The sequence below is a fragment of the Erinaceus europaeus genome, chromosome 2 (genome assembly GCF_950295315.1).
Source record: "Erinaceus europaeus chromosome 2, mEriEur2.1, whole genome shotgun sequence".
NCBI lineage: Eukaryota > Metazoa > Chordata > Mammalia > Eulipotyphla > Erinaceidae > Erinaceus > Erinaceus europaeus.
The window spans coordinates 10,101,669-10,117,965 of record NC_080163.1 but is presented as its reverse complement, the minus strand read 5'-3'; the positions used below and the strand labels follow the sequence as shown (position 1 = coordinate 10,117,965).

Here is a 16,297-nt window from a genome sequence, read left to right as displayed (position 1 = left end):
AAAGATTTGTTGCTAGCAAAGTGGCACAGTGAAATGTTAAAATGATTAACATTCCCTCCTTCTGTAAAATGATATCAGGTAGGGGGTCTGGGAAGTGGCTCAGTGAGATCAAGCACCTTGCCATTGGGGGGGCCCTGAGTTTGAGCCCCAAAACCACATGGAAGCACCATGGAGGGCACCCAGGGAACTCTATGAATGGTGTAACACTCCTATAGTATCTCTCCTGTATCTCCCTCTCAGAAAAAACTTAAATAAAAGGATTGTGCTCGGGGCCAGGCGGTAGCGCAGCGGGTTAAGTGCACATGGTGCAAAGTGCAAGGACCAGCATAAGGATACCAGTTCGAGCCCCTGGCTCCCCACTTGCAGGGGGGTCACCTCACGAGTGGTAAAACAGGTCTGCAGGTGTCTACCTTTCTCTCCCTTTCTGTCTTCCCCTTCTCTCTTGATTTCTCACTGTCTTATCCAACAACAATGACAACAATAACAATAACAGTAACAACAATGATAAACAACAAGGGCAACAAAAGGGGGAAAATGGCCTCCAGGAGCAGTGGATTTGTAGTGCAGGCACCAAGCCCCAGCAATAACCCTGAAGGCAAAAATAAACAAACAAGCAAATAAATAAATAAATAAATAAATAAATAAATAAAGATTGGGCCTAGGAGGCCACCCAGCGTTGTTATCACCTACACATAGGTCCTAAATTCATTCCCTGGTGTTGAATTTTTAAAAGTAGGGGCTGGTGGTGAATTAATTCATTTGGATAGTGTGTAGCTTTGCCATGTACCTAACCCAGGTTCAAGTCTGGCCCCCACCACACTGAAGAAAGGTTTAAGGCTATGGTTTCTTTCACTGCCTCTGTATACCCATTGAGAGAGAGACAGAGACAGAGACAGAGATGGAGAGAGGGAGAGAGAAGGAATAGCCCAGGAAATGACGCAAGTGTAAAGCATTGGATCTTTCTCTAAAGCTTGATGTCCCAAGTTCAAACCGTAGCATCACATGTGTCAGTGATGCTTTGGATCTGGTTCTCTCTCCCCCTCCTTCTCCTCTGTCTCATAAATAAACAAACAAGTTAAGTTTTAAAGGGCTGGAAGTTAGCTCACCCAGCAGAGCACATGGCCTAGAAAGCAGGAGCCTGGGTTTAAGCCCCAGCACCACATGGGAGCACCAAGGACAGCAAGAACCAAGAAAACTTTATGAAGGATGGACAGGTGCTAAGGTTCCCATCCCCACCCCAGCCCTGTACTGAGAAGGGAAATGGTCTGGGCTAGGGAGGCCACTCACTGGTATCAATCATCCATGAAGCACTTATGATAATCCCCCTGCATTAGAGGAATAAAGTGGGACTATGAGCTTCAAGGAACGCCGGAGGCTCTGCTTTGAGCATGGAACTCATTTCTCTGCTGGGAACTTTTCATAGCAGAAGCTTATTATTAGTGTCATCATTTTTTCCATTGAACCAACAATTCTTTCAAACTAGTCAACAATTGTTATACTTCATTTCCCTTTTTTCAGTTTTCAGTTTTTTATTAGTAATTTAATATTGATTTACAAAATTTAAAATAACAGGAGTATAATTCCACACCATTCCTACCACAAGAGTTCTGTGTCCTCATTCCCTCTATTGGAAACTGAAGTGATTCTCCCAAGGTTTGATTATTATTATTACTACTACTACTACTATTACTATTACTACTACTACTACTTTTACCAGAGTATTTCTCAGCTCTGGCTTAGATTTGCAGCCTCAAGTAGAAAAGTCTTTTTTGCATAGCCATTATTCTATCCTGCCAGCAGCAAAGGATTTTAACACTCAAACTACTATGCTATAGAGTCAGCCCACTGCACTGCCCAGCACACAAGCCAGGGCCAAGCCTCAGCCTCACATGGGAGGTGCTATGATCTCTTTTCAACTCTATCTCTCTCTCTGAATAAAAAAAAAAAATCAACCTGGTCTCAGTTCTAGCTAGCTAGCTGCAAGGACCTGAGTTTAAACCCCTGCTTCACACTTGCAGGGGGGTGGGGAAGCTTCATTTGTGGTGAAGCAGGTCTGCACAGAAGCAGGTCTCCGTCTCTCCTTCTCTATCTCCTCCCACTCCTCTAAATTTCTCTCTGTACTAATTAAAAAAACAAATAAAAAAGGAAAAATGGCCACCAGGAACAGTGAATTTGCCGTGCAGACACCAAGCCCCTGTGATAACCCTGGAGGAAATTAAAAAAAAAAAAAAAACACAGAATCATAAGCTGTTGACTGTGGACAGCGTGGAGCATTTGGCTCTAGCTCAGCTATGTAGGGTGAAGTCTTGTCTAACCAGCCTGCCCACCTTACCGTTTTCTGGATCAAGTAAAAGTCCTTCTTGTGGGCACAGAATGCCTTCTTAAACAGCCGCTTCTCCAGGGGAGTCCAGATGTCCGAACCTAACAGGGAGAGGAAACAGCCAAGAGGGGTGTCTCCCAGTCTTTCTGGGGCCCTAGTAGGGTTGGGGTGCAGCCTTTTCTGAGCACAGCAGCCTGCTAGGCCCCTTCAGGCTTTAGCCCCCACTACCCAACCGAGGTTACCACCAGTTAACACATGTCTCTTTCAAGACCTCTGTGACCTCCCTTTTCTGGCTGGATAGAGGCCAGAAGGAAACTGCTGTGAAAGGAGGAATAAGGGATAAGATAGGCCCTTCTAGCATGGTGGGCAAAGCCTCTAACACAGCACCCATAGGCATGGTGGAGCCGGTCATGGGAGCTGATGGGTCCCTGGGGATCTCTGCCCAGCCAACAGCCCTCTATCCTGGCACCTCACTCCAGTCACCTGTATACCGATAATCAGCGAGGGGGTGAGTCCGAGGCTTCTGGGGTCCTTGGAGTAAGAGGGTCTCCAGGGCAACCTAGAATAAGAGTGGAGGGGGCCGGGCAGTGGTGCACCTGGTTAAGCACACATAGTACTAAATGCACAGACCTGCACAAGGATCTGGGTTCAAGTCCCTGGCGCCCCACCTGCAGGGGGACGATTCGAAAGCAGTGAAGCAGGTCTACAGGTGTCTATCTTTTTTTCTCTCTATCTCCCCTCCTCTCTTAATTTCTCACTGTCCTGTCCAATAACATGGAAAAAATAGCTGCCAGGAGCAGTGGGTAGTGACAGCACCAAGCCCCAGTGATAACAACCCTAGAGGGAAAAAAAGGTGGACAGTGGATACTGCTGCTCAGGAGGTAGTATGGTGGGTTAGGCATTAGACTCACAAGCATGAGGTCCTAAGTTTAATCCCTGGCATCGAATGTGCCAGCATGATGCCCTGGTTCTCTTTCCTCTTCCTGGCCCCCTCTCTCATAAACAAATAAACAACAAAGTGGACACTGACAGGAAGATGCCAATCTTCACTCCTTCACACCCTCTAGAAATCCTACCAGCCTTCCCTTCAGAGTGATTCTTTTAAAAATTATTTATTAAAGTTAATGGAACAGAGAAATTGAAGAGGGAGGGGGGATAGAGAAGGAGAGAGAGGGAGAGACAGCTGTAATACTGCTTCAGCAGTGAAGCTTTCCCCCTGCAGGTGGGGACTGGGGCTTGAACACAGGTCCTTGAACATGGCAACATGAGCACTTAACCAGGTGCATAACCACCAGGCCCTTTTTCCTTTCTTCTTGAAAACAATATATTCATTTATTTTTAGGAGAGAGTCTAGAGACAATGCTCAGCTCTGTGGTGCCAGGGGTGGAACCTCAGGCCTCACACATGTAAGGGCTACACTCTAACAGGCTGAGCTAGTCCCTTGTCCCAGGATTTTCTTGAAGGAACAGAATGTGAATCAGTTGTGGGACAAGCCCCGGCATTCTCGAAAGCCCTTGCCCATGGTCCCATTGTACTTACTGCATAGCAAGACTCAGTACTTAAGTTTTGTTTACTTTTTAAAAAAATTATTTGACAGGACAGAGGGAAATTGAGAGAGGAAAGGAGCCAGAGAGGGAGAGAGCAAGAGACACCTGCAGAACTGCTTCACCCCTTGTGAAGCTTGATAGGGACAGGGACTTGAACCTAGGTTCTTGCACATGGTAACATGTTCTCAATGGGTGCACCACCACCCCAGCCTCTTGTTTATGTACTGATTTATTTATTCTTAAGTGGTGCAAGGGAATGAACACAAGGGCTCATTTGTCTCATTGTGTCTCCCCAAGCCAGTTTTTATGCTAGTTTTTAGAGAGACACTCCACCACTGTTCCACCATCCATGAAGCTTCTCTGGTGCTACCCATGGTGCTGCCATGTACTGCTGGGGCCCCAACCCAAGACCTTACACATGGTAAGGCATGCACTCTGCCCACTGAGCCACATCCAACATCCTAAGTGATTCTCTAAACCTCAGAAGTGTGAGGAGACTCCCTGTGGTAGGTGGAGGCATTTCAGCTGCATCAGAGGTTTTCACATGTGGGAATTTGGTCAGAAAGATCAAGCTCCACAAATCAATCAGGTTAAAACAGGACTCAGCAGGACTTCTGGGGGTCCCACTCCCCAGAACCCCAAGACTACTTGGAGGAACCCTGACCCTTAGTTCCTGGCCTGGATAAATAACTAATGGTCTAAGCCCACAGGTCATTGGGGGGGTAAGGCTGGGCAGCTCAGCTGTGCAGCCAAGGCCCAGGCCCAGGCCCAGGACCTGTATCCATAACCCCAGGCGGGCATCCAGGCACCTCACCTGAACACTACCCTGGGCCTCGTGCAGGCAGTGCAGGGCAAGCTCCAGATTGGTGCCACCTCCTGGCATGACGCTGGAACATGCCACATTGCAGAGCTCGGTCACTATAGTCAGCAAGGGTGAAAGAGGAGACACAGGGTGTCAGCGAGGGCCAGGAGGAGGCTCCCTCCAGTGCAGAAGTGGTGCTCCCCCACCCTGCACCACCTCAGTTACAGGCTGGATGAGGGAAGCCAAGGACAAGGAGGAAGGGCACCTGCTCTGGGTAGCCTAGTGGGTGTAGGGCAAGAACAGAAATGGGGAGAGAGGTGCCTCCCCACCACACAGGCTAAGAGCCAGCTGCCCCAGGAAGACCTAATTCTTGGCTCAGCTGAGAACTGAGAGGAGAAATGCCCCACGCCCTAACCACCTCGGTCCTGTGTCTCTGGGTTGGTCATCATGTCCCCCCACGGCTTCCAGACCAGTGAGGCCACGTGCGGCTCGCAGCCCGCCAGCCCGCGCTCCTGCAGCTCGGGGATCTCCGCCTGGAACCGACTCCCAATATTGATATGTCTAGAACAGGCCACCAACACATAGATGAGCAGAGACACGCAGATGGGGTGAGCATGGAAGTGAGATGGGGGGGGGGGCTCTGAGCCCTTTCAGATGCTCCTCCACCCCACCACATGTATATGCAACTTAGGAATCCCCCCCCCAAGAGCCCCCCCCCCCCACCCCTGGCTTTCTGTCTCCAGGATTCTGGTCTCTGGTGGCTGTCTGGAGGTGTGAGGCCAGGCAAGCTCAGGCCACCAATGTGGACCCGCATTCTATAGCCACACTGAGTCACCCATTCCACCTAGAACCCTGGGGTCCTGGGCATTCTGTGCCACTTGGCCAATTGTGGTTCACCTGGACAGGAGGAATATTGGGGGGATCTGTCATATTCACTCGATGAGACCCATGCTTCTGTTCCAAGAGAATCTGGAACTTGGCCTCACCCTCTGCTGAGGAGGGAGCCCCTGCATACAACTGGCCTTAGATAGTCCCCCAGGGTCCTAAGCCCATCCTGACTCACGGCTCAATGCTGATCTTGGTGTCATCCTTCACCATGCAGATGCCAAAGGAGCCTTCCACTTGGTCTAGAACACACAGGACACAAGTCATGGGAAGACTGAGCAGTAGTGACACTCGGACTGAAGTTGGGCCCTTCTGCCTGGTTTCACAGAGCAGCCACAGGTGGGTGTTTTAAGAGGGTGGGGTGTGAGAGTGCAGAACTTGCACACTTGTGGCTCCTGGTTCCATTCTGACACTGCACGGCCCAGAAAAGTGATCTGCCTTCCTTCTCAGTCTCTCAGAAATGAAATAAGCACAATAAATCCTTTTTAAAATCGAAAGACTCAGTATTGGGCTAGGGAAGCAGCTCAGGGACCTCATGCATGTGCACAGCCCTAGGTTCATTCCTTGGCATAAAAAAAAAAAAAAGATTTATAAGGCAGGGAACCAGGCAGTGGTGCAGCTGGCTATACTATGAACACACGTTACTATGAACAAGGACCTGGATTCAAGTCCCTGCTCTCCATCTGCAGGGGGGAAGGCAGGGCTGCAGGTGTGTCTCTTTCTCTCTCCCTATCTCCCATCCCCCTCTCAATTTCTCTCTGTTCTATCAAAAAATAAGTAACATGGGTATTGCACCAAAGTAAAAGACTCTGGGGAGGGGGGAGGGAGAGTACAGGTCCAAAACAGATGACAGAGGACCTAGCGGGGGTTGTACTGTTGTGTTGAAAACTGAGAAATGTTATGCATATACAAACTATTGTATTTACTGTTGAATGTAAAACATTAATCCCCCAATAAAGAAATTTAAAAAATAAGTAACAAATATAAAATACATATATGGCAAGAAGAAGGACAGTCAGGTTAAGTGGTGTCTATCTGTATAGTGGTGTCAACTGTGATCCCAGTTGGCCCTGGGACACTCCTGAATCACAGGACCTGCAGGCCAGGCACAGCCCCAGGACAGGCAACCTGGCTGGACCAAGTACTCCCAGATGAAGTGAGCAGCCCCCAGAGGCAGCACCCAACCCTGGCCTCACTCACCCAGCACAGCGCTGAGCAGCTTGTCAGGCCCAGCCTGCATGGATGTGGAGCAGAGAGTGTTGAAATAGAGCCCCGAGCCTTCTCGGATGGGGCTGAGCATGGGAGGCGGCGTGTAAGGAGAGCACTGGAACAAGCCCTGGAGGAGGCAGTCCACTAGGAACACAGGGGACCTTAGGCAGCTCTGGTGGCCCCCAGGACCTGGCTCCTGGAACGTGGTGGATGGTGGCGGGGGGATGAGCATGGACCTGGTCGGGGGACGTTTCTTCCGCTTTCTGTGCTGGCTCTCCTTGTTGTCTCTCTCCTCCCTGTCCTTCTCCTGTCCCTGTGGAAGGAGAGCATTCACAGCAAGATGGAGGGTCACTGGAGGCTGCCTTCACAAGGCGCATCTCCTGGATGAACCAGGAAACGGGCCCAGGGAGGCATGGTACGAATGGTGTGTGAGGCTCAGCCAGATCCGTCCTGAGCTAGAGCTCTCTCAGCACCCACATCCATAGGGAGAGGCCCTGGGACATGATTTTTTTTTTTTTACTCTGGAGAGGCCAGCCTCAACTGCTAGACTGCCCATCCCTTGGAAGTGAGGCCTAAGACACAGGGTGACAAAATGAAGATATGTTCCCATCAGCACCAGGGAGATCAGTGCAGTAGCTTTCACATCTGAGGCCCTAGGTTCCATACTGGGTACAATCATATGCTAGAGCTAAGTGGTGCTCTGGTGTCTCGCTCTGTTGTGAAAATAAACAAGGCTCTGTTTAAAAACATTCTCTTCAGGAAGTTGGCGGTAGCGCAGCAGGTTAAGTGCACGTGGCACGAAGTGCAAGGACCAGCATAAGGAGCCTAGTTTGAGCCCCCGGATCCCCACCTGCAGGGGAGTCGCTTCACAAGCGGTGAAGCAGGTCTGCAGGTGTCTATCTTTCTCTCCCCCTCTCTGTCTTCCCCTCCTCTCTCCATTTCTCTCTGTCCAACTAACAACGATGACATCAATAACTACAACAATAAAAACAAGGGCAACAAAAGGGAAAATAAATATAAAAATTAAAAAAAAAATTCTCTTCAACATTAAGACAAATGCTGAGAGACAAACATTGGGTTCCATCAGTGGAGTAGTGTGGGACCTTTGTATCCACGTGCTCTGACTCAAGGCCTGCACAGGCCTCTCTGAAGGGGCCCCTAGCACAGGCTGAAGAGACAGAAGGTGGTTCAGTTGCTAAAGCTTTGTCTTCAAAGCTTTGGATCCTGGGTTCAGTCCCCAAAGCTGCATTTGCCAGAGTGATGCTCTGAAATGCCCCCTCCCACTCTCTCTCTCATTAATAAATCTTTAGAAAAAAAAAAGAGACAGATGCCTTAAACTTACAATACTCCCCTTTATCACCTCCACACGCTCTCTCCATCTCCCTGCCAGTCTTCCTCCTCCACCTCCAATATCTCTCCTCCAGGGGAGTCCTCCATGGTCTCCTCAGGCTGAGTTTTGGGGGCTTTCACAGCCCTTTCTACTGGCCCTTAACCTTGCTTACTTTGCCTCACCCCTATCTGGGGACAGTCCCTCCCCCTCTCAGCCCCCATGACTGTGAGGCGCAGGAGACGGGGTTAGGGCAGTCCACAGCACTGCACAGCATGAGGGAAGCTCAATGAATGCCACCAGGGCATGGTACTCGTGTTCTTGTGGAGTGGGGGTTTGTTTCAGTGTATGGCCAGGGTTCTATGTGTGGTTTCCACAGGCAGTGGAGGGAGTAGTGGGCCACCAAGTTCCAGATACTACTATGATTCCATCCCGGCCTCCCTGGGCAGATGTCCTGGAACTTCAACTCTCCAGATCCCTACATTACTAGGGAAAGACAGAGACAGACTGGGAGTTTGAATTGACTGGCCAACTCCCCACACCCAGTGGAGAAACTATTACAAAAGCCAGAACTCCTTCCTTCTACAACTTAAAAAAATTTAGTCCGTAATTCCAGAGAAGGAAATGTTAGCGGAATATAACCAGAGGGTTCTGAACCCAAGTTCCACCAGGACCTGGAACTTTTGTGAACAGGAACCTTTGTTTTTGCCCCATCACTAAGCAGTAAGAGAATCTGGAGAACACCTAGAGAAGTCAGGTGCTATTTCCCTTACCTGAGAGAAAAGAGGAGAAAGGAAGGACACCTGGAAGTTGTATCAGGTGTATTGTGTAGCTTAGAAAGGAAGTGAAAGCAGGGTCTTAGAAGTGAGTAAAAATGGGTATCAGCTTCCACACACAGTTAGTCATCTTTGCTCAAATGTCCCACATGCTTCTCTGGTGTGTGCCTTGTTTTCCTGATTTAAAGTGCAAACTATCATGGAGGGGGAGAAACTCTATGAAGAACACTTAAGAGTTAGGAGGGAAAAACGCTTTTAACAATGAAATAAAAGTCACTAACCTGAGTCTTGTAAATACAAAGAGAAAGTTATGAGACATAATGGAGTACTCAGAAGTTAAACTATAATGTTCTTTGCGACTAAGTGGATGGGACTGGCACTGATTATGATTAGTGAAGGAAGGAAGGAAGTGAAGGACAGCTATGTGATGATTTTACTCACAAGTGGAATAGAGAACTGAGAGATGATCTTGGGAGAACTATGGTGGTCACTGTTGGAAGGGGTTTGGGGCACAAGGCTTTGGTGGTGGGAGAGGTGTGGAATTATATACCCCGGTCATCATAGAATCTTGCAAGTCACTATTAAGTGACTAACGGGCACCCACCTTGGCCGTGCTCCCCAGGGGCCGGTGAGCCGGGGTCACAGGTACCGACATGGGGATCATGTGGGAGGCGGTGGCTGTGCTGTCTGAGGCCTTCCTGGCTCCCGGGGGGCTCTGCCGGCTCCCCTCTGGCCTTGGCGCCTGTCTCGGCGGCTTACAAAACTCCGACCCGAAAGCCTGAAGGCAGGGAAGGCGCGGCTCGGCTCTTGAGGGTCGGGCAGCGGTGCAGTCCTCCCCCGGCGAGCCCCTTGGGATGAACGCCATCCACCTCCTTCCCCCAAAAGCCGGCCAGGTCTTACGCATGCGCAGAACCTCCCGCTGCACCCTTCACCTGCTGCTCCTGCTTCCCCCGGGGGGATGGCCACTGGTCGTTGTGAAAACACATGTGGCTGCTCAGCCCCTTCTCCGTGTAAAACATCTGGCTGCAGTTCTTGCAGACGTAGGTGCTCCTCGGCTCTGCCCAGTCGGGAGCGCCCCCATTGGGCTGGCTACTGTGGGGAGACACAGGGCAGGCGGGAAAGGGAAAATGGGAGGAGAGACACACCACAACACCCCTCCACTGTCCATGGTGCCATTCATGAGGCTCGAACCCGGAACCTCAGGTGTGCTAAGGGCTGTGCTATAGCCACTGAGCCACTTCCTGGGCTCCTGTTTTTAGGTCTGACCCATTGACAGTACCAGATGAGCACTAAGACACAGAGATGGCACCCCAGCCTCTCATCCAGGGCCCCGGGGCTCACTCAGAGCCCGCACTGAAAGGCCAAGAGTGGGCCGGAAGTCTAGGGGCGGAGCTTCAGGGAGGGGTGGGATTTCCCAACTCACCATCCACCTGGCACATTGTCCTCCTTTATTGAATGGGGGAGTCTGTAGATATTTCCTCCCTGAAGATGAGAGTGAACCTGAGTGAAGAGCACTGCAGAAGCAAGGTGTGCCAAAGCTACAACTATAAGACTCGTGGGGAAAAACACACAGGTGTTCATTCTTTGTGATACTGGATGAAGCAATGGTTTCAGGGATGATAAAACAGAACACAAGGGAAAAGACGGATTGGACTTTGTTTAAACTCATAACCTGTGTGTTTCAAAGGATACCGTCAAGAATGAAAAGATAAATCTACACGTGGGAGAAAACAGCTGTTAAGTTTTACCTCTAATAAGGGATGTAACTATAACAAAGAATTCTGGGAAGTCCACAAGAAGGCAGTCAAATTTTTATATGGGCAAAGGAGAAGAAATATACCCATCAGGAGTGCAGTGGCCTTTTATACTAGGCACACCAGAGGTCCCGGGTTCAACCCAAGGCACCACCATAAGCCACAGGATAAAAAGAGGAAGAGGAAGTGGAAGAAAAATCTTAACAGAAAACAAACAAAAAAAAGTTTGAAGATAGCTCACCCAGGAGAGCACAGTTTACCATATGAAAAGACCAGAGTTCAGCCCCCAGCAACCACCTGGGAGTATCATTACAAAGCAAAGTTTCACAAGCAGTGGAGCAGGGCTGTGGTTTCTCTCCCTTTCTTACTTTCTGTCTAGTAAAGGATTTTTTAAAGTCTGCTGGAAGCAGAGAAATTTTGTAGGCACAGAGCTCCAGCAGTAACCCTACTGGCAATAAATAAACATTTTGAAAATGGGCAATGGATCTGAACAGGCATTTATGCAAAGCAGGTAAACAGCATGGGGCGGGGGGGGGGGGGGAGAAGATGACAATTTCTTTAGCCATCAGAAAAATGCAAATCAAGCCACAATTAATACCACATCACACCATCTATGATGGTTATATTTAAGGGAAGGGGACAGCAAAATAGCTCACCTGGATAGTGCACTGCTCTGCCATGTGGATGACCCAGGTTCCAGCCTGGTCCCCACTGCATTGAAGGAAGCTTTGGTGATATGGGGTCCCTCTCTTCCCCTGCCTCCCTCCCTCCCTCCCGTCGCCTTCTCTTTCCCTCTCTAACTTTAAAAACGGTGTGGGTATAGAAACAAGTATAGAAGGGGCCGGGTGGTGGCACACCTGGTTAAGCACACATTACAATGTGCAAGGACCGGGGTTCGAGCCCCCGTCCCACCTGTAGGGGGACAGCTTTGTGAGTGGTGAAGCAGGACTGCAGGTGTCTCTCTGTCTCTCCCTCTCTATCTACCCCTTCCACTCAATTTCTGGCTGTCTCTATCCCATAAATAAATAAAGATAATTAAAAAGTTAAAAAAAAGAAACAAGTATAGAGGAGACTGTGGCTATATATTGGAGCCCTCAGACTCTTTGGGTGGGAAGGTAAAATGGTGCAACTTTAGAAAAGTCTGGTTGTCCCTTAAACAGTTACACACGGTTATCACATGACCCGAAATTGCACTCCAGGTCTTTTCCAAGAGGTAGGGTTTTGTTTTGTAGAGACAGGCAGAGAGTGTGAGAGAGACCACAGCACTGAATCTTCCTTCAGTATGGTGAGGGGTGGGCTTGAATATGGGTTGTGCACATGGCAAAGCAGTGCACTATCCAAGTGAGCTATTTTGCCAGCCCTTGTGGTTAAGGAAGAGAGAGTAAGGGCTGGCAAGATGGCTCCTTTCTCTCATATGTATGAAATGAAAAAAATGGGGGTGGGGCGGGGCGGTAGTGCAGCAGGTTAAACACACATGGCACAAAGTGCAAGGACCCAAGGGAACGGTGTAAGGATCCCGGTTCAGCCTCCGGCTCCACACCTGTAGGGGGCTCGCTTCACAAACTGTGAAGCAGGTCTTCAGGGGTCTGTCTATCTCTCTCCCTCTCTGTCTTCCCCTCCTCTATTTCTCTCTGTCCTGTCTAACGACAACATCAATGGCAACAATAACAACAGCAAGGGTAACAACAAAATGGGAAAAAAATGGCCTCCAGGAGCAGTGGATTGGTAGTGCAAGCACTGAGCCCCAGCAATAACCCTGGAGGCAAAAAAAAAAAAAAAAAAAAAGGCAGGGGAGACAGCACAATGAGAACCATGCCTGAGGCTCTGAGGTCCCAGATTCAGTGCCCTGCACCACCGTAAGCCAGAGCTGAGCAATGCCCTAGTTTCTTGCTCACATTAAATTAAATTAATTTAAAAAAAAAAAAAGGAATTGAGGGGCCGGGTGGTAATGCATTTGGTTGACTGCACATTTTACAATGTGCAAGGACCCAGGTTCAATCCCCCAGTCCCCACCTTCAGAGGGAAAGCTCTGCAAGTGGTGAAGCAGGGTTGCAGGTGTCTGTCTCTCCGTCTCTAACACACCTACCCCTCTCAATTTCTGGCTGTCTCTATTCAATAAATAGAGATAATTTTTTTAAAAAAAATTGAGGGCAAAGGGTAGATAGCATAATTGTTATGCAAACAGACTCTTATGTCTGAGGCTCCAAAGTCACAGGTTCAATTTCCTGCACTACCATACGCCAGAGATGAGCAATGCTCTGGTAATAAAAAATAAAATAAAATAAAAATTTAAAGAAGACTGACACTTAGGCATGCACTCGACCAGTGGACTGGAGACTTCCAACCAGAGAAGACATGTGTTTTCCACAGGAACACACAACCAAAGAGATCACTACCTTTACATCCTTTGGGGAGAAGGAAAGCAGAGACAGAGATAGCAGTAGGAAATGCTTAGTGTGGGAACAGACACAGAGGTCTGAATAGCTCTGCAAAGAACTTGCTTTTTCTGTTTGTTTTTTTTTGGGGGGGGGGAAGTGGAGGAGGGACAGGGTGGGAGGACCCTTCTCTGGCAGGGTACATCTGAGGCTAGGGAGACAGGGACTGCATGTAAGCAGCCTCAGGTCCATTCCATCCCTGGCATTCCCACAACTAGAGTGGAGTTGTGCTCTGGTCTGCAGCAGTAGTGGGGTCACTGTGGTGAACTAGGTGCCAGGAGAACCTGGAACCTTGGAGACTAGGGCCGGCGGGGTACCTGGATTCTGTTGAATATGGTCAGCTTGGACTTGGGGTCCCGGGGGGCCTCTGCAGGCGGCCCAGCAGAGAAGGAGGCCATAGCCACCTGGCTGGGGGACGCTGCGCAGCACAGATCCGTCTTCACTTTCTCTTTTCGGAAGCCGGAGAAACGCTGCGCCCGGGTGTTGCCAGGGAAGAGGCGGTAGCTACCACCCCGCGAGCAAGTTGGGCCCTTCTCCCCCTTGGGGGCGGCTGGGCCATTCTCTAGCTGGGCCTGCTTCCCAGGGTGTGGGGCTATAGGCGGCTCATCTCCACCTAACTGGGTCTGGCGGTGGCCCCCAGAGGGATAGATGTCCCCCAGCTCCCAGGAGGCTTTGGAAGATCGCAGCTGCTTGGCCAGAGAGTGGAGGTCTGAGTTCCCAGCTGAGTCCATGGGCGCGGCGGCCAAGGACGGTGGGGCCGTGGCCACTTTGGGTCCCCCCTTGGTGTCCCGTCTGCCACCTCCGCTACTGGGGGAAGCCTCTCGGGGGAAGGAGGGCGTGGACCTCCTCCTTCGGGCCGGGGAGCCCTCAGGCTCGGGGTTGCTGGCACCGGCATGGAGGGAGTCAGTGGCAGGGGCTGGTGGCCAGGGCCCCTGGATCGACTTGGCCTGCTTGCCATCAGCCGTGGGGAGCTGGGAGGAGGTGGTGGTAGCGGCGGCCACCTGCGCGTGGGAGAAGAGGCGCTGGGACTTGGTGATCATCTGGAATACCTGCATCTGCTCGTGGCTCACCAGCGATTCCTGCGACTTGAGGAACAGCTGGCGGAAGAGTGGGGTGGCCTCCGTGGGCTTCGAGGTGTCCTGGGGGTCCGGCTCAGTGGGGTTTGACCACTGGAAGGTGTCGCTGTCAAACCTGCTCTTCTTGGAAGCCCAGGAGTCATCCTCCCCACCACTGCCAGCAAACCGGGGGTCCCCGGAGCCTTCACATGATGCCTTCAGGAGCGTGGCAGGGAAGGGCAGTGCATCCTCCGGTGCAGGGCCCGGGCTGGCCGGGGGCTCCCCATCTGGGATGGCACTGCTGAGCCCAGGGCCAGCCTGGGAGCTCTCCCGGGACTGCACGATGGCAGCCGAATGGGGCTTATGCACCACAAACACGTTGTTGCCCTTGCTTTTGGGGCCACTGGGCAGATTCCGCAGCCATTGGAAGTTGTGACTAGCCGGTGGGGCCCCAGTGGGGAGCGTCTGGCCCCGGAACAGGGGCAGGCAGGTAGGCAGGGAGCTGCCTTCAGGCCAGCCGTCCACTGTGGGTGGCAGCTGGAGCATCGAGCTCTCTGACTCAGCCTCACTGCTGTTGTCCACTGCCCGGCTGTGGCCAGTTGAGAACACCTCGGAGGCTGGCTCCTTCTTGGGGGGCCGGGGCTCATCCTCAGTGCCTAGGGTGCCCGGGACTGATGGGGTGCTTATGGGGGTACAGGAGCCCACCGAGGGGGGCGGGCAGGGGCAGGCCGCACCCCTCCCTTCACCATTGTCAGCGGGTCCTGCCAAGGCCGGGCCAGGGGCCGGGATCTTCTGATGCACGATGCTGCTGACAATACAACGCAGGAGGTCTCGGTTGGGCAGGAGGGAGCCGGGAGAGCGGGCTTCTGGGGGCCCCAGGGAACGCAAGCCCGAAGGAACAGGCTGCCCAGAGGCCTCGTGGGTGTGGGGAGAGTCCCCCAGGGCTTCTTCTTCTGGGGGGGCCTCCTTCAGGATGCAGAGGCCGTGCTGGACCTCATAGTGGCGACGCAGAGAACGGTAGTCGCAGTAGCTCTTGCTGCAGCCCTGCTCAATGCACACAAACGGCTTGGTCTTCTGGTGGGTGAGCATGTGCCCGGTCCTGGGGGCACACACAAGGAGGGGGTCAGAGGTGGTCCTGCTGGGTGGGGGTGTGGAGACTGTAGAGAAGGGCCTGTCCCCGGGCTCAGGGTGTAGGCAGTGGGAAAGCAGCAAGTGGGGGGACAGACACAGCACATACAACCCACCCTGCCAGCCCCCCACGTTCCAGGCCAATGCCTGTGACGTACAGGTGGTCCTGCCGTTTGAAGGCCTTGCTGCAGATCTTGCAGACGTGCTTGCGCTCCTGGCTGTGCGTCAGGTAGTGCTTACTCAGCGAGCTGGCGCTGCTGAACACCTTCCCGCACAGGCTGCAGTCCAGCAGTGGGTTCTGAGGGGAGCTGTGCTGCCGCTTGCCCTTCCGGGCACTCCCCAACATGGTCCTGCCACCTTCTTCGGCCTCCTTGGGCACCTTGAGTGCACTGAGCCCCAGGTCTGCACACATGGAGGGAGGAGCACTCAGAAGGCAGGGCTAGGGTGCCCCCCCCACCCAGGGTCCCGGAGCCCACTGGGCAGCCTCACCTTGCAGGACGGCCTGAGACTCAGGGTCACCGTACTCCTCCAGCAGCTTCACGGAGTCGGCGTCCTTCCCCGAGTACAGGGACAGCGTGTCCAGATTGTCCTCTAGCACCTCCCCAGGCACATCAGGTGCCGGCAAGCTGGGGTCTAGGTCCAAGCTGCCTAGGCCAGTGTAGAGCAGCTCCCGAGTGCCAGGCCCCAGGTCCCGGCCCAGAGTGTCACCGCCGCAGTGGAGACTCTGGCCCTCAGGAAATGAAGGCAGGTGCACCTCTGAAGGCAGGGCACCCTCATCCCCCATTCCGTACTGCTCCATAGCCAAGGAGGCCCGGCAGGGAGTCGGGAGAGGGCTCTGGATGGTGTCTGCTTCCTGAAAACGGAGGAGGTGTCAATGTTACAAGCTGGCAGACCAGTAAGACAGCTCACCTGGATTGTGGCTCTTTCCCTTTTTCTTTTATTTCTATTTCAATTAAAGGCCTTGGCACTGCTGCTTACATCTAGAAATGGCAATGTTTCAGTTATAGTAGATTATGTTTTAAAAATTATATATTTACAAGAGAGAGAGATAAGAGAAAG

The 16,297-nt window shown here is 51.8% G+C and overlaps 1 protein-coding gene across 3 annotated transcripts in view; it reads right to left on the bottom strand.

Moving 5' to 3' along the window:
• ZNF541 (zinc finger protein 541) overlaps positions 1–16,297 on the bottom strand; it is a 31,338-nt gene that overhangs the window by 4,770 nt on the left and 10,271 nt on the right. For 2 of the 3 annotated variants that reach the window (XM_007535644.2, XM_060176556.1), the window contains 12 exons: positions 15,728–16,091; positions 15,397–15,640; positions 13,373–15,209; positions 10,290–10,348; positions 9,799–9,958; positions 9,471–9,644; positions 6,755–7,076; positions 5,733–5,796; positions 5,088–5,230; positions 4,682–4,785; positions 2,804–2,879; positions 2,333–2,421 (listed from right to left, as the gene is read on the bottom strand). In XM_007535644.2, the coding sequence (XP_007535706.1) occupies positions 2,333–2,421; positions 2,804–2,879; positions 4,682–4,785; positions 5,088–5,230; positions 5,733–5,796; positions 6,755–7,076; positions 9,471–9,644; positions 9,799–9,958; positions 10,290–10,348; positions 13,373–15,209; positions 15,397–15,640; positions 15,728–16,037 (3,582 nt within the window). In that variant the 5' untranslated portion in view covers positions 16,038–16,091. The remainder of the gene's footprint in view (positions 1–2,332; positions 2,422–2,803; positions 2,880–4,681; positions 4,786–5,087; positions 5,231–5,732; positions 5,797–6,754; positions 7,077–9,470; positions 9,645–9,798; positions 9,959–10,289; positions 10,349–13,372; positions 15,210–15,396; positions 15,641–15,727; positions 16,092–16,297) is intronic. The other variant, XM_060176565.1, reaches the window with a different exon arrangement.